General features: G+C 51.2%; 2 protein-coding genes across 3 annotated transcripts in view; one reads left to right on the plus strand and one right to left on the minus strand.

The window, feature by feature from the left end:
- Nucleotides 1-446: 446 nt before the first annotated feature.
- Nucleotides 447-17,295, plus strand: KNOP1 (lysine rich nucleolar protein 1; the record flags this gene model as incomplete). Of its 2 annotated transcripts, XM_080703437.1 has the most annotated exons (4): nt 447-1,364; nt 12,091-12,159; nt 14,404-14,481; nt 16,984-17,295. In XM_080703437.1, the coding sequence occupies 4 exons, from the start codon at nt 447-449 to the stop codon at nt 17,293-17,295; spliced, it is 1,377 nt and encodes a 458-aa protein (XP_080559563.1). The 2 variants fall into 2 exon arrangements, with proteins under 2 accessions (XP_080559563.1, XP_080559564.1); XM_080703438.1 differs by lacking the exon at nt 12,091-12,159.
- A 1,443-nt stretch (nt 17,296-18,738) lies between these two features.
- The window catches only part of VPS35L (VPS35 endosomal protein sorting factor like), a gene marked incomplete at both ends in the record, with an annotated part of 118,763 nt that continues 114,641 nt past the window's right edge, over nt 18,739-22,860 (minus strand). The window contains 2 exons of the mRNA XM_080703938.1: nt 18,739-18,837; nt 19,471-19,617. Of these exons, the coding sequence (XP_080560064.1) occupies nt 18,739-18,837; nt 19,471-19,617 (246 nt within the window). The remainder of the gene's footprint in view (nt 18,838-19,470; nt 19,618-22,860) is intronic.

The following is a 22,860-nucleotide window of genomic DNA, read 5'->3' on the forward strand; positions in this document are numbered from 1 at the left end:
CAATAGAAGGCTGTTCTGAGGGTAAAAGCCAGCGGGGGAAGGAAGGCTCATTTTCACACCTAAGGCAGGAGGGCTCTTTAGATGAGCCAGAGGAAGAGATTATAATTGTGCCACTGTTTATTGCCTCTAGTGGGAATCAGCAAGAAGGGCTGACCTGAGGGTTTCTGTGTCCTTGATCAGGGAAATGGGAGGGTCCTGAGGGCAGCTGCCTCTGTCTGGCCTGATCACTGTTGAGCCCTCGGTGGCTGGCCCATGGTAGTCAGTTGGTAAACATGTATTGAATGACTAAGTTTAGACTTGTAGCAGATTTCCCTTGGCTCCAAAGGAACCATGGCTATTTCTCTGTCCCCAGACTACCCGCTCACAGGACTGTTTCTGTGTGCAGAGGTTAGCACTAAGCACTGGGGCTGGCTATGGTGATAACTTGTACCGTTTATTTTTCAGAAATGGTCACCAAGAGTCACAAAGTAGACCCGAGCCTTGGGCTCTCAGAGAAAAAGAAGAAGAAGAGGAAGAAGGTGGTCAAAGAGCCAGAGACTCAGTGCTCACTTATAAACTATGACGATCGTTTTGCCGTTTCTTCCCCTGTGAGGGCCACATCCCCCTTGAAGAACGTGGCCCAGGGGCAGGCACCTGAGGTACCTCTGCTCAAGAAAAAAAAGAAAAAGAAGGGCCACAGCACCCTTTGCGAGGAGCTCCCAGAACCTGAGCCCAGGTCGCGCGCCAGACGGACCGAGAAATCACCCAGCCCCAAGAAGCAGGCCCTTGACCACTCGGAGTCCTTCAGCAAGGAGAAGAAAAAGAAAAGGAAGTCCTTACCTCTGGCCGCATCCCATGGCTTGGGGGCGAAGGGCTCCCCAGACCCCAGCCAGGGCGAGGAGGCAACCAAAACTGGCAGGAAGCTCAAAAAACACAAAAAGAAAGCAGGCCAGGACGACCCCCTAGACTTCTCCATCCAGGACCCTTGGCTGTATTTTGAGGCAGGAGATGCTCTGTTCCCAGGCCTGTTGGAGAAGGATAGCGAGGAGCAGACAGCCACGGGGAAGAAACGGAAGCAGGGGACCCCCGGAGAACACAGTGTGAAGGTGAAGAAGAAGAAGAAAATCCACCAGGAAGGAGACCCCGCCCCAGGCCAGGCCCGGCCCGGCGAGATCAGCCCGAGGAAAGGACGGAAAAAGAAGCCAGCCACAGTGGAGGCTCCCGAGTTTATCCCCCTAGGCGAGAGCCCCAGGTCCCCAGTGAAGAAGAAAACGAAGGCCAAGACCAAGGTTGAACAGCCCGTCGTCATCGTGGAGGAGCTGCCTCTGAAGAGGAAGAAGAAGAAGAGGAGAGAGAGTGGGGGGGCAGAAGACCCCTGGGAGGAGGTAGGCTTTCCCGCGGGTTGGTGGAGTGTGTGTGTGCGTGCTCCCGTAGGTGTGTTTGCACATGTGCTGCACTGGTGCTTTGAGCCACTAGAATCCTGGGGGCCTTGCTGACGTAATTTGAAAGGGTGTGAGTTACTGAGCTTCGGGGACGGCTGGGTCTAGGAGCCCAGGCTGCGTGGTGGATGAGGCAGGTGTTCCCTACTGTTGATGGTGTACCCAAGATCTCATTGCGTTTAGATTTGGAGTGAATTGGATCTGTTTTCTAGGGAAAGCCTTTCCTGGATTTCTTGCAGGCAAAAACAAGATGGCGTGTGTCCTGGAGTGCTGTGTGCCCTGCTCCGAGCAGATGCCTGGCCCATCAGGGCGGCTGGCATTTCCAGGGCACTCACTACGTTCCTGGCGCAGGGCTAAGTGCTCTCCACCTGTTAACCCATTCCTTCTTCCCAGCATTCTGAGGGAGCTGCCGCAGTCATCCCGCTTAACAGCCAGGGAAACCCAGGCTCAGGGAGTTGAAGACCCGGTCTGAGGCCCCCTAGTTGGTAGAGGTAGAACTGGGATTCCAGCCCAGAATGCCTCGCTTCTGACTCGTCCCTTCTCAGAAGCTGCCCGGGTATCCTTTCCAGGAACCCCGTCTCCTTGGTTGGAGCCCAGGACATGACTGTGTTCCTTGGGGACAAGCTCTAGCCTCTTCTAGCTCTGCACCTGTTGGCTGGGTGGCTTTGGGCCAGGATTTGCCCAGGGAATCTGGCCTGGGGGAGGGGCTCAGTAAGTACTGGCTGAAGAGATGAGGCCCTGGCCTGGGCCGTCAGAGGTGTCCTAGCCCGCCGGCCCACAGCTCGGGTCCTGATTGCTGGCTTTCTCCCAGCTCTGCTCTCATCCAGTAGACTTGGTTTTACTATCTTTATTCAGAAACTTGGAACTGGAAGGTGTCAAGAGCCATCTCAGCCCACACGATCTGGTCACCACTTTGGACCAGCTTAACCATGTACACAGTGCATGTTAAAGGGAAATTGTCTGCAAGCAGACGAACTTCCTTGTACCTGATGGGACCGAAAGGTGGGCTTTAATGATCTCCCCTTCTCCCTCAAATATTTACTTTATCCCTCCCTGAACCTCAAGCCTGTGACTGCCGCTCCCTCAGCCTGGCCTTTGAATGCTACTCCCTAACCCTAGCTGGCAAGCCTAACTCAACTCATGACAGCTTAGCCATCTACATCATTTTTTATGTTGCTTTGTTTAAACTATTTATTTATTTATTTATTTATTTATTTATTTATTTATTTATTTATTTTGTGGTACTGGGATGGAACCCAGGTACATTCTACCTCCGAAATACACCCCCAGCCCTTTTTTTTATCCTTTATTTTGAAACCAGGTCTCACTGAGTTGCAAAGGGCCTCACTAAGTAGCCGAGGCTGCCTGCAAACCGCAATCCCCCTGTCTCAGCCTCCCAAATGCTGGGGTTGCAAGCGTGCGCCACCACGCCCGACTTGTTTAAACTTTTAATTTAAAAAAAAGGTACTAATAAGAAATCAGATGCTTTCCCTAATATGTGAGAGTTAGGGAGAAAGAGGTCATAGGAGGAACTCTAGATGAAAAAGGAAATCCTATAGAGGAGCAAACAAGGCAACCTAAAGGAGGAAAAAGGAGGGGGAAGAGGAAAATCTCTGAAGCACACAATGTACTTAAACATATCGAAGTCAACCACTAAGCCGAGCAAGGGAGGGAGGGACGGGGAGGGAATGGGGTGGGAATTGGGTAGGGGTTAAATCAGTGATGTGTACATGTATGTACACACAAGTTTTTTTTAACCACAATATGATGTATGAATACAATGCACCAATAAAAATTAAAAAAAGAAGAAATAAAAAGGTGCTGGCTACAGGAGGACAGGAGAGTTGCCAGGCTCCTCCCTGGCCGACCTCATATTAAAAATAATAATTTTGGCCGGGCGTGGTGGCACACGCTTGTAATCCCCGCGCTTGGGAGGCGGAGACAGGAGGATCGCGCAGGTTCGAAGCCAGCCGTGCTGGCGTAAGAGACCCTGTTTCAAAAATATAAAATAGGTCTGGGAGTGGAGCCCGGAGGAAGGAGGGCTTCCAGGAACCCCAGTACCACCAAAAAAATAAATAAATAAAATAATAATAATAATTTGGACCCAGAGTCATTCACGTGAGAGACTGTCATCAGGCAGCATCCTCGCCACCTGGCCCGTCACAGCTGGCGTTCCCGTGTGGAATGAGAAGCCTGTTCCGGTGAGCCGTTCCTGTCCCAGGTTGCGTCCAGCTTAGAGGGGTAACCCACGGTCAGAGAACAGTGGGGAATCATCTGTCCCACATGCCGCATTACTATAATTCGCTTCTCAAAAAAGGGAGCTTCTGTCATTCAGCAGACTGTAAGGGAATTCTTAGACTGGGTTACAGAAGCCGGCCCTCGGTTCCCCAAGGAGGGAATATTGGATCCTGAGGATCGAGCAGGACAAACTTCGAAACAGTATTGACATGGAATGAAAGTACCTGTAACCGTCTTTACTCCTCAGGCCCTTCTTGTTAAGGCTTGTTTGGAACCTTTTCACGAGACTCAAGCTTTCCCCTCAAGGCCTGCCGAGCTGCGCCCAGCCTTCGGCACCTCCGGCCGGCTATGGGGAAAATGCGAGTGAGGTGACAGTATCCTTTCTCCGACAGCAAAGTGGTCTCCCAATAATCCTTTTAAAAATTGTTATAAGCCGGGCGTGGTGGCGCACACTTGTAATCCCCACTCTTGGGAGGCTGAGACTGGAGGATCGCACAGGTTCGAAGTCAGCCTCAGCTACTCAGTGAGGCTCTCAGCAACTTAGTGAGACCCTGTTTCCAAATAAAGTATAAAATAGGTCTGGGAGTATAGCCCGGAGGTAGAAAGCCCCTGGGTTCCACCCCCAGTACCACCAAAAAAAAAAAAAAAAAATTGTTATATACAGCTATAAAGAAGGGATTAAATGTGAGACAAGGTGACAGAGATCCTGTTTTCCATAGTCCTGATCCTAATAATCCACAGTAACTCTTAAGAGAACTCCATCCTTTTGACTTTAGTTAAAGGCTCTCAGAGATGTAGAGAAAATGGAATTCAAGCCCCGTTTCCCTGGGCATCTTAGGTTTCAGGAAGCGATGTTAGCTCCTGTAGATAGCCAGGCGCTTGCTAAGGCCGCTCTTTTGGAGGAGGATATTTGCAATGGGAAACAGCCTGGGGAGATTTTTGCCAAGAAATAATGCAATGTGATCGCGCTGTTAATCCTTCTACTTCCACTGACCTCAAAATGTTAACTGGGCATGAGAGTTGAGCCGCCCAGACTGCATTGCCTCAACAAGCTTGTGAACAAACCTCCCTGGCTGCCTGGAGAGCTGGCCCCCTTGACAGAGCCGGGCGAGCCCACTCAGTCCTGTACTAAACTCAGGCAATGGTCTAGGGAGCCCTTGAAACAACTGGCTTTTGAAAATGCATCAGGATGCTAGGAATGCCCTCTCCTTTGTAAAAGGCAAATCCTTGTCGGACTTTATATAAAGTGACTGAAACTATTGAGACAGAGCAGCGTAAACAGTCTGAATTCGCTGCAGCTTTGGGGACGGTATTAAATCAACATACTGAGTCTAAGGTCCAGCGTTACATATGCAAGAAATAACGGCCATACTCAAAGATGATGGAGAACCCCCTGGGATTTGCCCTTGGTGCAAAAAGGGAGAACACTGACCACATCGGCGCCATTTTAAGTTTGATAATCAGGCAAACCTCTTTCAGGAAACAAGAAGGGCCACTGCTGGGCTGTAGTCAGGGAGCAGGGAACATTCCCAGCCAACAGCAATCACATCGCTCAGCTCAATGATGGCTAGGAGCGCAGGATTAGCCTTGCCAGTCACTAGAGAAATCACTACTACTGCAGACATGGGCCTCCAAAAGGTGCGGGCTGGGGTCTTCGGCTCCGTCCCTCCAGGGGCCGTAGGCCTTAATATAGGATAAAGTGGATTGACCACAGAGGGTGTCACTGTTTTTCCCCCAAGGTCATGGACTCTGATGACACCAGAGAAACCCAAGTTATGCTAAAATCTCATGGATATCTAGTTTAAAAAAAAAAAAGGATACTTTACTGCTCAACTTTTGATAACCCCTTATATGCTTCCTGAGAAATAATGAGAGATAAGTCACCCTCAAGGGGAGCAAGGCTCTGAAAGTGCAATCACCAGGGCTTTTGGTCACAAAAGGTAAAAAATTCAAAACCTGTGCTCACGTTTTTGTAAATAATAAGACTTTCTCTTAGTATTGATAATTGATACAGTTGCTGTATACAGCACTAATTGATACAGTTGCTGATGTAACAATTATTTATTTGATTGGCCTGAAAAAATGGCCTAAGCACCAAACAGAAACAAATCACACTGGACCTGGCAGTTGAGACTGTTCTGTGAGAGCTCACAGGGCTGGTCTGGAGGGATAGTGCAGAGACTGCAGGATTTGTTACTACTCCTTATGTTACCAAGATACCTGGTGATATTTGGGGAAGAGAGACTCGTAGTCAGTTACATCTGACTGTTGGCACTCCATCAAGTAAATTCCAACTTCCTCAGAGATTGGGAAAAACTGAACCAGGTATTGAGAAGCCCATTGATCATGAAGGTATCAGTGTGCACCGTGGATTAGGGTATCGCTCTTTGGGATAGTGGCCACTGTCTGTAATCAGGGTAATGATCACGGCATTCCAACCACTTGGCTTACAGACAAACCTGTTTGGGGAGCATAGTGGCCAATAATTGGAAAGAAATTATACAATATTTAGTATGAGAACAGTTAGACACAGGGCACATAGAACCTTCCAAAAGTCCATGGAACACGCACAAATTTACTGGTAAATGGCAATTAAGATCTCCGAAGTGGTTCATGAAATAATGCAGCCCATAAGACCATTGCAACTTCTCCATCTGGTACCTTTAGATTGGCTTTTGGTGCTTTTAGATCTTAAAAGATTGTTTTCCGTGCTGGGTGTGGTGGCATACACTTGTTATCCCAGTACTTGGGAAGTCAAGACAGGAGAACTGCAGGTTCATGGCTAGCCTCAGATACAGGCCCTCTGCAACTTAGACCTTGTTTCAAGAAAGTTTTTCAAGAAGTTTTTTTTTTTTTTTTTTTTTAACGATTAAGTCCTCAGGACAAGAGAAAATTTGCATTTTCTGATTCTATAGTAAACCACAAGGAACCTGTTAAAAGATATCAGCAGAGATTTTCCCCTCAGGATACGATGAATATAGTCCAGCTGTGTGCCAGCATTACGTCACACAAGCAATTCAACCCATCCAGAATCAGCTTTCTATCTGTATATCATCCACTGTGCGGGTGATATACTTGTAGATAGACCCCCTGTTCCACAATTTCACTTGGGCTTAAAACAATAAAACGATTAATAAACTCCCCACAGAAATGGGAATTGCAGGTTGCCCCAGAGAAAATGCAAAAGGAAACTCCTTTTCAATACTTAGGACATATCATTTAATAAAAGACTATTCAACCTTAAGCACCAAGATTTAGTACAAAATCACTAGATACTTTAAATGATTTCCAAAAGTTTCTAGGAGACAGAAATTGGAAGGGGCCTTCCTTAGAAATAACCGCCAGTGAGCCCCTTTGCGTGATCTCCTGCGGGGTCACCCGTCCCTCTCCGCCGTGCTTACTCCCCCCATGGCTTGACAAGCGCTCTCTTGAGTAGGACAGTCTTCCTGATGTGCGGGTCTCTCCAGTTAACTCCAGTCTCCCTGTTCTGTTCTTTGTATCGCCCATGCCTTCCCTTCCTGCAGGACTAATTGCACAATTGCCTCCTACTTTAGTAGTTATAGAACGGATACATCTTTCATCACAACCTGCAGAAACACTTGTTACTGATATACAGCAAATGAAGTGGTCTTGTTATTAAGGGCAGAGAGTGCTTATCATCCTCACACTATGTTCCTCTTACTAAGCATGGAATTGATACCTCCTGGTCTTTTGATAGTCGATGGCAAGTATCTTTTATTTCCTTGATAGGGGACATTTCAACCCGTTACCCCTCAGATAAACTTTTAACTTTCTTTTCTTCAGTGTTTTTTAGGTTTCCTAAAATGACTCGTTTTACATCCATCCCTGAGGTGCTTCCCGATTTCACCGAGGGTAGCTCCCATGGAAAAGCGAGTTTCTGGACTTTACGGCAAAACAGGGTCCTTTCCCTCCCTAAAACTTCTGCTTCTGGCAGAATCGGCTGCAGCGCATGCAGTTTTTCAGACCCGTTCTTCACTGATTAATATTGTTTCAGACTCCCATTATGTTGTATGGAGATGGCTCACATTAAAAAGGCTAATAATGAATTTATTTTTAACTGTCTTCATAAAATTCAACAATTGATTAGAACACATGCCCATCTCTTTTGTATTACTCACATCAGATCTCACTCCAGTTGACACGATTCTCTTTCCTATGGAATTGCTCAAGCCCAGCAACTCGTAGCCACCGCGTTTAAATCGGCTGAAAACCCACGAGCTTTACTACGCCAGATACTCGCTCTTTCAGCTTATCCCCTCTTACACGCCCATGAGCTGCACACATGACATGTTCCCACTCTACTTGTGCCCGTTTTGTGCCATGCTCTCCATTAGTCCCTTTTGTGTAGACTCTCCCCTAGTGAAGAAAGGCAACAGATAGTACTCATTACCCCTCATTTGCTAAACTGAGATTTATTCACACTATTGTAGACACTCAAAATTCCTCTGGGCCTTATTTTATGTTAAAACACGTTGTTTGCAGGTGTGTCCAGTCGTGGGAGTTCCTAGGTGGATAAAAACTGACGGTGGACCTGCATGTACTTCTAAAGCTTTTGCCGAAATCTGTTCTATCTGGAATATAGCCTCATTTCATGACATTCCTAGTAATCCTATCAGTCAAGGCATCGTCGAATGTACAATGACATTCTAAAATTGATGAACTGTTTCTCCTAAGGATTTGTTATCTTTAGCCCGAACGACACTTAATTTTTTTCGGATTGGTGGTGATTCTCTTACAGCATCTCAGGCATGCAGTGGAAACTCATTCATCCACCCAACCTGTTGCTCAGGTTTTTTGGAAAGATCCCTCGAATGGGAAATAGAAAGGTCTCTGTTTCTGACTGTCTCTCTCTCTCTTAATGATGCTTAGCAGAGGATACACTTGTGTGAAAAAGAAAGAGGTTTGTGTCCAGGTAGACATGTCAGACCATACCAAAGGGGCGACTCAGAAGATGACCGAAGGAATCCAAAGTCTGAAGTTACCTCCTGGGGGTGACAGTCCCTTGAGCAGATGCCGAGGGCGACTTCCGCTCACCCATCACTCCAGGAAACATGTTCCTAATGATGTTGGCCGTCGTCATGTCCATGATGAGTGCGGCCAAGGAAAACCTGTGCACTACTGGATACATATTCCCCAGCCTGCTGTTGCTCAGACAGTTATGGGTATGATGTCCCACCTACCATTTATTTAAATAATGCTGCGTATATGCCAGCACTGCTTCTTAGCACAGGAGATCATTCTTAATATAAGTAGGACTTTATAGGAAAATCTAGATGGGTTCCTTTCATGGAACATTACAGAATGCTTCAGACCTGGAAGACAGACTTGGCTTGCCTGTGTACCTAGAAAGGGAAATCAGAAGGCACAGTTAATTTTTCTTACCAGCTTTGTTCTGGTGCCTAGCAACAGGTTAGCCCCCAGGCCTTCGTGTGCCCAGGGGAGACAGTGGGATCTGTCGGGTGAGTTCTTAATGTCGTCAGAATGTGTAACAGCCCATCCTCGAAAGCTGACTATAGCAGAGAAAGAGGTTATTGATTGGGGATCCCATGAGGAGCTTTTAGATGGCTTTAGCTGAGCTGTAGGTCTAGGTTTGCAGAACAGAGATGGCTGGGGACTCTGTGCAGTGTTTTACTAAATTAAATGGAAATAGTGAAATGAGATGGGTCTGAGATCGATTATCTCTACCTGTGTTGGGAACAGATTTGGGCCCATCACAAAACTCCATCTGGAAAGTTGGGTTAACCAATGTCAGAGGTAAATTTTTATGGTGTCATAAAATACACACATAATTGACAGCAGCTCAGCAAAGTGAAATTTTTTTTCTGCAGAAAGAGATCAAGGGACCCCACCACCCTTAAAGTCAGGTGTGCAGGAACAACATGGAGGGAATTTGCTGGGCGTTTCATTTTCAGCGTGGGGCTTCTGTGCTGTACTCCCATTGGTGGGAGCATGGCCTCACAATCCTTACGCCACTGGCTGAAGGGGATGCCCGGGGAGGGGCTGGCACTCACACTTCCCAGGAAAGGCTATCTTTACAAAAATACAAGCACACATATAGGTACACAGTGGCAGTCACAAAATGGAGCCCAAGTCAAACTACTCCTCTGATAGAAAAGATGGAATTATTTCTCACAATCAAGAAGCCCTTGAGAATTCAGGGAACCAGGTGTGAATTAGATGCTACTCATGAAATGTCTACTGTACAGATAAGTCACACATGAGATGTTCATCTTCAGGCCTCTGTGCTCAATCCTTATGTATTCCTGGCAGGGAATATTAAAGTGCAGTGGGATAAAGGAGGTACCCTATATGAGATCTCTTGTCTATCAGGTACCCTACAGCAGGGCAGTAATTACACAATTTGGAATGTTACTGGCATCACGATTTTAAAAAGACCTGTTGCAGCGTGGATACCGTTACATGAGCCGTAGGAGGAGACGCCCTCAAAAGCCTTCCTACAAGAACTGTTATCTTTAACTATTTTTAAATAAAGAACAAAGAGACACTGAAGTCTTGGGAAAGTTTGGCCGATGGTATTTACAGTCTTAACCCTTTTAGGTATTTTTCTACTCATGTATGGGCACCGATTGATTTGTTTACTTTGGTTATAATATTTCTATTTCTCTGTACAGTTTGCAGAATTGAATGGGAACATTTGATGTTTCGCAGACCAGGAAGTTCCAGGGCTTACTTATATTGCTGACTTTATCACAGAAACTAAAGGGAGGAAATGTTGGGAGCTGCCTTAGCCCACGCCATGAGGTCGCCACTTTGGACTGGCTTAACCACGTACAGAGTACCTGGACGTGGAAATTGTCTACAAGCAGACAAACTTCCTTAATCAGATGGGACCAAAAGGTGGACTGATGCCCTCCTGTTTTCCCTGAAAAGTTCTTGCCCCTCCCTAAACCTAGCTTGTGACTGCTTTGCCATTTAATCAGTTTTTATGCTTTTTTTTTTAAACTTTACTTTTTTATGGTGCTGGAGATTGAACCCAGGGGCATCCTACCTCCGAGCTACACCTCCAGTCCTTTTTTTATTCTTTATTTTGAAACAGGGTCTCACTAAGTAATGGAGGGCCTCTCTAAATAGCTGAGGCTGGCCTGGAACCTGCAATCCTGCCTCAGCTTCCCAAGTACTGGGATTATAGGCAAGTGCCACCAATCCCGGCTTAAACTTTTAATAAAAAGAAAGGTGCTGGCTGCAGGAGGATAGAATAGTTCCTTCCTGACCCTTACTCGCCCCTTCCTCTCCCTTGACCTCCTCCCTGGCTCCACTGAGGCTCCTCCATTGTCTGGAGCCCCTCTGGTATCCCAGTTACTCCCTATCCTGGACTTACTAGACAAAACGTACGACTCTGATTTCTGTGACTGGCCAATCTCACTAAACATAATGTCCTCCAGGTCCTTCCATTTTCTTGAAGATGACATAATATTTATTTATTTATTTATTTATTTATTTATTTATTTATTTATTTTGGTGGTACTGGGTTCCTGGAAACCCTTCTACCTTCGGGCTACACTCCCAGACCTATTTTTTACTTTTTTTATTTTTGGAAACAGGGTCTTTTAAGCCAGCACAGCTGGCTTCGAACCAGTCTCCGCCTCCCAAGCATGGGGATTACAAGCGTGGACCACCATGCCCGGCGACATCATTTTTTATTGCTGAGTATTTCTTATAATTTTGTAATCCATTCATCTGTTGATGGATACCTGAGTTGGTATCTTGTGGATTGTACTGTTATGAACATGGATATGCATATATAGTGCAGTTTTCTGGTTTGGGCCCCTTTGGAAAGGTACCCAGGAGTGGTACAGCTGGATCATCTGGTGGATCCATTCCTAGTTTCCTGAGGAATTGCAGCACTGATCTCCATAGCAGCTGAACTAATTTGCAATCCTACCCACAGTATTGAAGAGTTCCTGTATCCCCACATCCTTGCCAACATTTTTTGTTATTTGACTTCTTGATGATTGCCATTCTCTTTGGGGTTAGATGGAATCTCAGTGTAGTTTGATTTGCAGCTCCCTGGTTGCTAATGATGTTGAACATTCTTTCATGTATCGGCCATTTGTATCTCTTCTTTTGTGAAGTGGCTGTTCAGTTTGGTTGCCCATTTCTTGACTGAGTTACTTGTTTTTCTAGTGTATCCTTAAGTTCTTTGTGCATTCCAGATGTTAGTCCTCTACCAGTCACTTGACCCTCCTGAGCCTCAGTTTCCTTGTCAGGTAACTTAGTGCCCCCATGTGTGAGAGGAGAGGACGGTAGGACTGTGTGGATGGAGATGCTGTCTGGTGGCAGGGCCGGAGTGACACGGGAGCCTGGGGTCTTTCCTGAGCTTGGATGCTGCCCCACCTGCTGGGGGGTGGGGAGCCACGCTACTTGAGCCTTACCCGCCTCTGCCCGCCTGCAGGAACCAGACACGGACTTGGAGGTGGTGCTGGAGAAGAAGGGCAACATGGATGAGGCGCACATCGACCAGGTACAGCCCAGCCCCTCCTCTCCTGCCACCCCTAGGTCCGCTGGCTCCAGAGGGAGCTTGCGGCCTCCCCACCCCACGCCAGGGGACTCAGAGCTGCCGTGACCCAGGGGCCTGAGGGGTCCTTCCCTGCAGCCCCTGCAGGGCAGGGCACATCTATGTGACATGCTGAGACAGCCCCCTGGGGGGGCTGCTCCCTGCTGTGCATCCAGCAGCACCTAGGAAGAACTTGTTCCACTGTGGACTGGCTTTTGCTTGTCTTGTCCAGAGCCCTGCAGAGGTGTGCTGTGTGGGAACTAGACCTTCTGGAATTGGAGTGTTGGTTTTATGGCGCTAGGCCCCACGGCCTGGCAGGATGGTGGGGTAGATGCAGAGGCCTGGCCTTGGACCAGGGCACACCAGTCGGCCTGAGCAGGCCTGGCCTCACTGACCCAGCGGTTCCACTCTGAAGTAAGGGTCATGACAGCACAGCCTTCCTCTGTTGCTGGAGACCAGGTGAGGTCGTATTTGGAAGTTGCCGGCAGGGCAGGCCTCACATCTGTGCTGAATCCCTGGCAGCCGCTCCCCATCCTCTGGCTTTGCCAGCCTGTACCTGCCGAGCGCCGCCTCAGAGCCCCAGGGGAGCAATGGGGTGAGGAGGTGAGCCAGGCGGCCTGTTCATGGCTCCCCCACCCCAGGGGAAGAGGAGTGGAGGGAGCATTGAGGGGTGTGCCAACTCTCATGGAGAGACCCAGAAGAGGTAGAAATACCAGGCCTGCTTGGGGCATCGGGAGCTCCCTGGAGGAGGGGCCCTCGGCACACCAGGACGATCCCTGGGGCAGTGCTGCCAGCCTTACCATCCAGGGCCTGGTACAGGCGCTGGCCCCAGACAGTGCCCCACCTCCCTGTGGGCGCAGCCCCCTCAGCTCACCAGAGCCAGCAGAGGACAGCGCCGCACCCCTGACTCCTTTCAGGTCTCCCCCGCCCGAGGACACAGCGCTGTCCTGGCCGAGCAGTCCAGCTCAAGCCCCGAGCACTCCATACACAGCCCTCTTCTTTGTGTTTGCTCGTGACTGTGGAATATAACTTCTAAGGAAGTGTTAACCATTTGGGATGACCTCGATTTAACTGAACCTTTCCCCTTTTTCCAATAAATACATTTTAAAACAGGAGGATAAGCCGGGCGTGGTGGCGCACACTTGTAATCCCAGCTTTTGGGAGGCTGAGACTGGGGGATCACGGTTCGTGGACAGCCTCAGCTACTTACTTAGTGAAGCCTTCCACAACTTAGTGAGACCCTGTCTCAAAATAAAAAATAGGGCAGGGGGTGTAGCTTGGAGGTCGAATGCCCCTGGGTTCCATCCCCAGACCCGCAAAAAATAAAAAATGGGAGGATGACCTACTGGGGTGGGGGCACACCTGAAGTCCTGCCACCGAACAGTCAATGCTAATCCTATATATCCTTCCAGATTTCTCTCTGGTAGTTACATATGTGTAGCTTTAGAGGATCTGGGATGCTGCCGTGTACGTTGTTCTCGTAGCCTGTTAGCATCCCCGCCTGTGCGTGACCTCGCTGGCCCTGCACCTTCGCCTTCTTCCTATAACTGTCACTTTCACTCTTGTTTTATGTAACTTAGATAAAAGTTCACCTCATTTTGCAGCCTTTGGCAGATTAGAAGGGAGGAGAAAGGGCAATAGTTGGGGGCCCTGACGTTAAACCCAAATCCTGGGGAGGGAGGATCAGGCCCAGGAAGCAGCTGCATTGAACATTGGGGTCTTGGTGCCCCGGGAGGTCTGGAGCCACCCTACCACCCATCAAGAACACACCTGCTGTGTCCGGGCTCCGCTGCCTACACACTTCTGTATCTCCCACCTGCTTCCGAGGTAGCTAATAGTTCCATCTGTCGCGGATAGACCAGTGCTTGGAAAGGTTAAGTGACTTAGCCAAGGCCACACGGCTGGCAGATGGCAGTTCAGGGATTTATTCTAGACTGCCTGATTCTACAGCCTGCCTTCTTTCTAGAAAATCAGTGCCGTTATCACAGAAGTTAATTACAGTGTCCTCGGTCTTGGCATTGCATTTTGAGAAAGTTCCCACCCAAAGTGGATGTTGGAACAAGAAATACTATAGTGGTGAGGGTGGGTGAGCTTATGTCAGGGCATAATCGAGGCAGCTCTGCCAGCGCTGTGGGCAGTGAGGTGCGCCCCGCCCCGACCTTTACAGTCAGAAGAAAACGTTGGTGTCTCGCTTCTCTTGCCCTTTCCCAGGTGAGGCGAAAGGCCTTGCAAGAAGAGATCGATCGGGAGTCAGGCAAGACGGAAGCCTCTGAGACCAGCAAGTGGACGGTAGGTTGGCGCCGCTGCAGTGGCGCTCTGCGTCCAGACCCCCCAGCACAAGGAGTAGGGTGGGGTGGGAAGACCAGCCCACCCCCAGGCTCCCTGCACAGCGGAGTTGGTCCCGAGCTAATTTTCTCCTTCCAGAAGGGTGCTTGCCTCCCTCCTGGAGAGCTGGCCGTGCAAAGTAAACCTTTGTGTCTGCTCTGGATGAGTGGGGTGACCTGCGGGTTCATCTCTGAGGACTCCTCACAGTGGCGGCCCCCTTGGAGGGCAGCTTGGGACAGGGTAGGAGGCCGAAGGAGGCGATGGCAGTTGAGTGGAAAACTTCAAGATGTGGCCTCAGGAGATGGGACGGCTGGGAGGATCATGTGGGTGCGGCCCTGGTGGGTCGCTGGTCTCCACACCTTCAGTCAAGCAGCTGAGTGACATCGACCAATCTGGGTTGACTCCCTGGAATGGAGTTCCAGGACACACGTCAGCCTGGCACTCCCTACTAGTGGCCGGGATGGGGCTGGCAGGGAGAGCGATATTGAGAAGGGCCATTCTAGATAGCGATAGCGCCAGGGAGAATGCATGATGGGGTAGGGTGGCCTGTGCTAGGTGGGGTAGGGGCCGCCAGGCCACTCAGGGAGGCTGACCCTTGTCCAGCGTCGAGGGAAGAGCGGCCCAGGCACGGCGGTGGTGGGTGCGCAGCCCAGAGGTGGCGAGGGCTGGAGGACCCTAGGGAAGGCCTGACGCTGGTCTCAGTGGCAGGCCATGGTGGCAAGCTTGCCCGGGGCTGCTGGAGGGAAGGGTCAAGGAGCGTAAGATGGCGAGGTGTATGCAGAGAAGCAGCCTCCGGGTGACGGTCCAGGTGACGGGGAGGCCTGCCTTCCTGCTCGGGCACTAGCCTTCAGGGTACAGACCAGATTGCTCGTTTGGATTCAGAAGTCTGCGATCAGTTATTGGTGCTGCCGCTCTCTAATTTGAGTCTCTAGGCAAGAAACTTCCCTGTCCGGGAGCCTCAGTTTCCCTGCCTGGACAGTGGGACCCAAGTCCTGCCGCATGTGGGGTACGGATGAGGCTTTACGTATTTTCTGTTATGGCTCCAGGTCTCCTGTGTCAATGCTCTTGCACCAGTGGGATGCCCTGGCTGAGCAAAGAGGGCAAGGAGTGGGCAGCCGCCCAGGCGGTGGCCGTGGGGCTGGACCTAGCAGCACGTGGCCGGAGTCTGGCTCTGGGGCTGGGATCCACGGGGTGCTCTCCCTAGCGCTGCGGCCCAGTCCCCGGCCGCCGAGGCGTGTGCTGGGGATTCTGACTGACCAACGGCCTTAGGCCACCAGCCCAGACAGCCGGCGTGTCGGCCTCCTGGCTGTGCACCCCTCAGTCCCAGTTGGGGGCTGTCAGAGTGGCCTCTGCTCTAGAAATTGCAGTCCAGGAAGCTGTCCCTTCTGCATCTGGGCCACCATGAAGTGGGGAGTCTAAGACGCCAGCTTATTCAGGGCAGCCGTAGAGATGACTGGTTCTGACTGTTCTCTCAGAGCTGACCTAGGCGGGCGTTTGGCTTGCGAGTGGAAAGCTCCCGGGCAGCGTGGAGGTCACGGTCTGGTGGGGATGGGGTTAGAAAGAACCTGTTATCCAGGAGCTAAAATGTGCTTGGAGGTGTGTGCTGGGGTTGTGGTGTTAAATAGAATTTACAAGCCGGGCGTGGTGGCGCAGGCTTGTAATCCCCGCGCTTGGGAGGCAGAGGCAGGAGGCAAGAGGATCGCGCAGGTTCAAAGCCAGCCTCGCTGGCTTAAGAGACCCTGTTTCCAAATAAAAATATAAAATAGGTCTGGGAGTGTAGCCCGGAGGTAGAAGGGTTCCATCCCCAGTACTGCCACCCCCCCAAAAATAGAACTTACAAGTTTCAATGATGCCCTGAGAAGGGGACACTACAGCTTCACCTTGTAGATGAGGACACAGGCTTAGCGCACTTAGGCGGGGGGCAGTCGCACGGGTGGGCTTCATCCGGCAGCCTGACTTCAAAGCTGTGTGTCCCCAGGATCGGGGCTTCCCGCCCCTTCCGTGAGGAGGGAGGGCCTTGAGGGGCTGGCGAGTGTTCTCGCTGGAATTGGGAGCCCGAGGTGCCCAGCTGGCTGAGTGGCCCAGCACCCCTGCTCTTCCTGTGGACAGCGCAGCGCCTCGGGGAGAACAGCGCTGGTTCCCAAGAGCTCCCGCCCGCGACACCCTCCGCTGGCTGAAGGCTGGCGGTGACGGCCGAGTCGCGGGCGGGCGCGTGATGGGGTAAGGCTGAGGTGCTGTGTGGGCAGGGAGCGCGCCATCCCCGTGAGGGGGCTGTGCTGCGGCCACTGGGAGAAGAGCAGGAAGGCAGCTCGTCCTCAGGCGTCGGGGGTGACAGGTGACAGTGCTCCCTGCAGGGCGCTTCTCATAGGCCTTTCATTATCTGGTTTCTAAGCAGTTGGCCTGGGTTGAGGGCAGGGAAGGACTTGGTGTTCAAGGGAAATCATGGACTCTCTCCTTTTACCACAGGGAACAAAGTTTGGCCAGTGGGACACGGCTGGCTTTAAGAACGAGGAACAGAAACTGAAGTTCCTCAAGCTTATGGGTGGCTTTAAGAATCTCTCGCCTTCCTTCAGCCGCCCCGCCAGCACTACGGCAAGGCCCAACATGGCCCTCAGCAGGAAGGCGGCGGACGCCCTGCAGCAGAACCTGCAGCAGGACTACGACCGGGCCATGAGCTGGAAGTACAGCCGGGGCGCCGGCCTGGGCTTCACCCCCGCCCCCAACAAGGTCTTCTTCATCGACAAGAACGCGTCCAGGTCCATCCGGTTGGAGGATTAAATATAGCGCCTTGTCCCCCGAACAGCCCGGATTGCTTTTCTTACTTAGTTTTGCAGATGAAAGCCTTCTGACATTGTCTCCAGTGGAACGCCTGAAAAGCTGAAGGGTGATCTCAGCGGGCTCGGATGAACTAGCTCACGTGTCCAGAGAATACGTGAGCGGCTAAAACCCGTTTTCTGTGTCAAAGCTCCCGTCCCTGTTGGGGGCACTGGTGTCTAAACAGCAGCTATCACTTGCTGAAAGTTTAGTATGTGCTGGGCACATACTGTCCTCACATTAGTGTATTTAATCTTCATGATTATGGGTGCTCTTCTTAGCCCCATCGTACAGATGAGGCAGCTGAGGATCAGAGATAAAATAATAAAATTGCCCGGGGCCCTAACTATCAGTGCCATGGATTGCACTCCTTTGCCCAAGCCCCGAGTCAGCACACGTTACTCTGTCCCTCCAGGGACTTTCCCCAAAATGCTGGCTGGAAGAAAACGCTCATATCTGGAAGTGGAATTTGTGATAACCATACTAGCAGCCTCTTTTTCCTTCCTCTACCAAATGGAGCAGCTACAGGCAGAGGCATCCGAGGTGCCACCAAGCAGATGGGCTGGGCTCTGCTGGGAACAGCCTGTGAGGCCGCCGCCATCCACCTGAGGGCTGGGCTTGGAGTGGCCATGCCTGGCGTCCGCGGGATTCTGAACAAGCACTGTCAGTGTGAATGCACCAGTGGCCAGTGCCCAGTGCCCAGGCTGTGCCTCCCAGCTTAGCTTTGATCACAGGGACAGTCCGGGCACCTCCTGTGGTGGGGCCAGGCCTCGGGCTCTTCCCCACTCGGACCGCCTCTGCCTCTCAGTGGCTCTGCACCGAGACCATAGCAAATCTCTAGTCGACCTTTGACCTCCATTTTCTGAGCGAGCGACCTTTCTTAGGACCAGGAGTTAAGCGGGCCATAGCGTGCCCTCCTAGGTCCTCTAAGGAGTTCCAGACGCTGTTCCATTCCAGGCTGGAGGTACTTTTTCTAACTCAAGGGCACAGTGCCTGTGACTGAACGTGTCCAAGAGTGGCCCACTAAAAGCAGACTGCTTTTCCAAGATATTTTTACAAAACAAAAAAGCACCTTCCAGCAAAGAAAGTCACTGGCATTCCTTTCTGATTCCCTTGCTAAAGGCCCCTCTGACCCTACCCCGACTGACCAAGGACCGGAAGGCCTTCAGGTGTGCAGAGAAATGTTCACGTGCTGCCGCTTAGAGGACATCCGGCTTTAATGCTTTGACAATCCCCACTTCTGTGCTGTCAATAAACAGGCAGAAACCAAAGCTTAAGCCAGTCTGTATATATGTAAAAATAAAGATAAAAGGGAAAAAAAACTTTAAATTCCAGTAAGAGCTCAGAGCGTCAAAGCAGGCCGATGGGGGTCCCTGACCCGGCACAGGAAGCACCCCAAGGGCAGGGTCAGGTCCTCGTCTGCAGAGGGAGCCTCAGGGCCAGCTCTGTGAGGTGGCTCATGTCTGGCTGTTTGCTTCGCTTCTTGATATAGTCCAGAGTTTTCACCTAGGAGGAAAGAGGAAAACCGACTTATTTCTGGCTCATAACTCCCCGTCAAGCCCAAGGCCCAGCACCTCACCCACTGTGCAAGCTGACACTTCTTGTTTTTTTTGTGTGTGTGGTACTGGGGATGGAACCCAGGGGCCTTCTACCTCCGGGCTACACTCCCAGACCTATTTTATATTTTATTTGGAAACAGGGTCTCTTAGGCCAGCAGAGGCTGGCTTCGAGCCTGCGCGATCCTCCTGTCTCCGCCTCCCAAGCGCGGGGATGACAAGCGTGCGCCACCACGCCCAGCGAACCAGAGGCTTTTTAACAAAAACTTGGGTTGTCACTTGCCTTCAGAGTCAAATTCGGGTGTGACCAGGGATGACTGAAGTTTTTAATGTGCATGATTTTTATTCAGAAAGAACAAAGCCCACACGTTAAGAGCTGCAGTTTTTCATTTCGTGACCTGTAACCGCGCTCCTCAGCCCTGGGAGGCGACAGAGGATTCCTGGGGCTGCTGCCTTTTAGATGCTAAGACCCAGGTTCCCAGAGCCTCTGTGAAAGGGGAGGTGGCAGTCTGGTGTCCAGCGCCTGGCGTGCATGCGTGGTGGCCGCGGGGCTCTAGCTGGGCACGGGCCCTGCGCGTCTCACCATGGTCCTGATGTCGGCGCAGCCGTGCCGCTGTGCCAGGTGCCACAGGTTGACGGACAGCTGGTTAAGTTTGTTGTTGCGCAGGTCCCCGTGGGCGAGGATACTGTTGAAGAAGGAGAGGCCCAGCGAGCTCTGGCGTTGCAGGGCCTGAAAAAGAGACAGGGGTTACAGCCGTGGGCGGGGGATGGGACAAGCCGGCAGAGACGCCGGGTTCAAATGCCAGCTGGGCCACATGTGTGCTGTAGGGCCAGCTGCTTAGCCTCAGCCAGCTCCTCCATCTGTGGCAGGACAGTAAGGCGGCTCCTCACGGGGAGGACCCAGTGAGAGGACTTGGTTCCCGGCATCAGCGCCGCTGAGATGGGTGCGTTTCTACTCCTCGAGCTGGGCAGCAGTCTAGACCTGTCCCCCAGCATCTCACCTCCCGGCTGTGGACTTTCTCGGCGGAATGAAGGCAGGAGGGAAATTGTCTGGGTAGGACCTGTCCAATGACAATCTCACAAAAGCAAAAGGGATTTTCCCCCCTATGGTACTGGGGGTTGAACCCAGGGCATTCCACCTCCAAGCCCATTTTTTTTCCACTCCCAGCACTATGTTTTATTCTTTATTTTGAAACAGGGCCTTACTAAGTAGCTGCGGCAGGCTGCGTACCTGCGATCCTCCTGCCCCAGCCTCCCAAGCACTGGGATTACAAGTGTGCGCTGCTGCACCCGCTAACCAAGATAATCCCTTAGAGCAGAAACAAGCGTGGGAGGACTGAGGACAGATGAGGCAGAGTGGGAGGTCACCGATCTGGAGCAAGACAGGATCCACCCGCCGCGGCTGGCTTTTGAGGAGCCACCAGCCAAGGAGAACGGGCTGCTTTTGAAGGTGAGAAGGCAATAGCCAGTGGGGAAACGAGACCTCAGCTTTGCAGCTGCACAGACATGGGCTTTCCCGCTGTCCACTGAGGAAAATCCCAGCCGGCAACACCTTGACTTTGGCCTCGGGAGGCCAAGAATAGAACCAGCCAGCCGGCAGCAACCACCAACTTCCCAAATCGAGCGATCCTAGTGGGTACTGTTTTAAACTGCTAAGTGTGTAGCCACCGACTCCACAGCGGGCAGCGCTAACAGGCCCACTGCGGGGGAGGACCTGGCACTCAGGCTGAAGTCGCTCGGGATATAACCAGGGCAGGGTCGGGCACAGGAGCGCGGGCTCACTGCAGAGCCCTAGCTGGTGCCCACAGTCCCGGCTGGGCATCATGCTCGGCCAGCAGCTGAGCCGGCTGAGAGCCTCGTGGGGGTGGGTCTCGCCACAGGGGCCCTGCCCACCAGGCACAGCCCACTAACTGACTTCGTGTGTTCAGCAAGCACGGTCCTGCCCTGATCAGGAACCTGTGTACGTCCTGACACCCGGGCCAAGAGGACGCCTGCTTTCTGCTTAGCCCTGGAGGAATAAGTGGCAACATTCTGTTTCAGATCTACCTAGAAGAGTCCCCCAAGAGAAATGCTTTATATTTTTTACTGGATAAGAAAGATTTAAACAAGGAACACTATCAAACTGGTGATTTCTCTGTCACATAAACTCAAAACCTCAATTCACGAGTGTTCTCATGCCGCAGTCTGCCAAAAGGATGTCACCGGGGACGTGTCCCAGGGAAGCAGATGCCCACAGCCAGCGTTCAAAAACAAAAACTCAAGCCGTACAGAACCAAGTCAGGGCCTCGCGCCCCTCCGCCCTCCACAGAGATTTTAAATAAAAAGGAGCTGCTTTTCCTGTGAGAATTGGTCATTTCCTGGAGGCTAAGTGTCTGGCTTTCTGCCCAGTGCCACCACACCCAAACAAACAACTTCATAAGGCTCGCGATTAAAACGGCCCCCTCCTGTGTCCGCAGAGGACGGTTCTGGAAGCAGGACTGCTGTCCGCACCAGGAGACATCGTATCAGCACTGGGGTTCCATAGCAGGGACCCCACCCCAGGGAAGCCACCAGCCATGGCCTGGCCCCGGCTCACCCACTTGAGGACGATTGGTCATCTAAACCGAACTTCATTGTCAAAATGAAGTTCAAATTCACTCGGTCCACACAAACTTTTCCCACAAATGTACATGTAGAGACTTTTTTTTTTTTGGTTTTGGTTTTGTTTTGTTTTTTTGGTGGTACTGGGGTTCCTGGAAGCCCTTCTACCTCCGGGCTACACTCCCAGACCTATTTTATACTTTTCTTTTTATTTGGAAACAGGGTCTCTTAAACTTGGCTTAATACCCTTAAGAGAGGCTGGCTCTGAACCAGCGCGATCCTCCTGTCTCTGCCTCCCAAGCGCGGGGATTACAAGCGTGCGCCACCACACCCGGTATGTAGAAACATTTTTTTATAAAAGATACTTTTTTTTGTGTGTGTGGTACTGGGGGTGGAACCTAGAGGCATTCGACCTCCGAGCTTCACCCCCTGCCCTATTTTTTATTCTTTATTTTGAAACCGGGTCTCGCTGAGTTGCAGAGGGCCTCACTAAGTAGCTGAGGCTGTCCACGAACTGCAATCCTCCGGTCTCAGCCTCCTGAATGCTGGGATTACAAGCGTGCGCCATCATGCCCGGCTAAAAGATACTTTTTAAATATGTGCTTATTCTGCAGAAACAGTCAGCTTTGCTATTGCTATCACCACCCACCCCCCCCTTTCCCTTTCTACAGAGAAAAGAACAGAAAAATGTTAAATAAACAGTTCCACCGGGCGTGGTGCCGCACACTTGTAATCCCAGCATTCAGGAAGCTGAGATAGGAGGATCATGGTTTGCGGACAGCCTCAGCTACTTTGAGGCCCTCTGCAACTCAGTGAGTCCCTGTCTCAAATTAAGAATAAAAAAATAGGGCTGGAGAGTGGAGCTCAGAGGCAAAATGCCCCTGGGTTCCATCCCCAGTACTGAAAAAAAAAAAAAAAAAAAGTTCCCAAGGACCTGGTTCTGGACCCCGCTTTCGCTGTAGCTGGGGAGGTTCTAGGCCACCGTGGTTTACGCTATCTGTGGTCACCTCTCATTAAACCCAGCCTACTGCCTGACGTGCAGAAATGTACCTTTAAGCCACGTGGCACATTTCTCGTGTGCAACTCGTCCAGTGTGATACTGCCCTGAGACACCCCTGGACCACAGGGTGGAGGCAGAGTCCCTGATTTTAAGAAGTCAGGGAGAAGTCAGGCAAAAGTAGGGAATCTAAACAGTACAAAGTACAAGTTGGAAGTAAAGGACAGCCGGGCGTGGTGGTGCACGCTTGTAATCCCAGTAGCTGGGAGGCTGAGACAGGAGGATGGCGCAGGTTCAGGCCAGCCTCAGCAAAGCCACCACCCGGGGAGGAGCAGCAGGGTTGGATCCCTCACCAGGAGCTTGGGGGTGGAGGTGTTTGTGAAAGGCCTTTCAGGG

Source organism: Muscardinus avellanarius (assembly GCF_963383645.1).
Source record: "Muscardinus avellanarius genome assembly, chromosome: 10".
Classification (NCBI taxonomy): Eukaryota; Metazoa; Chordata; class Mammalia; order Rodentia; family Gliridae; genus Muscardinus; species Muscardinus avellanarius.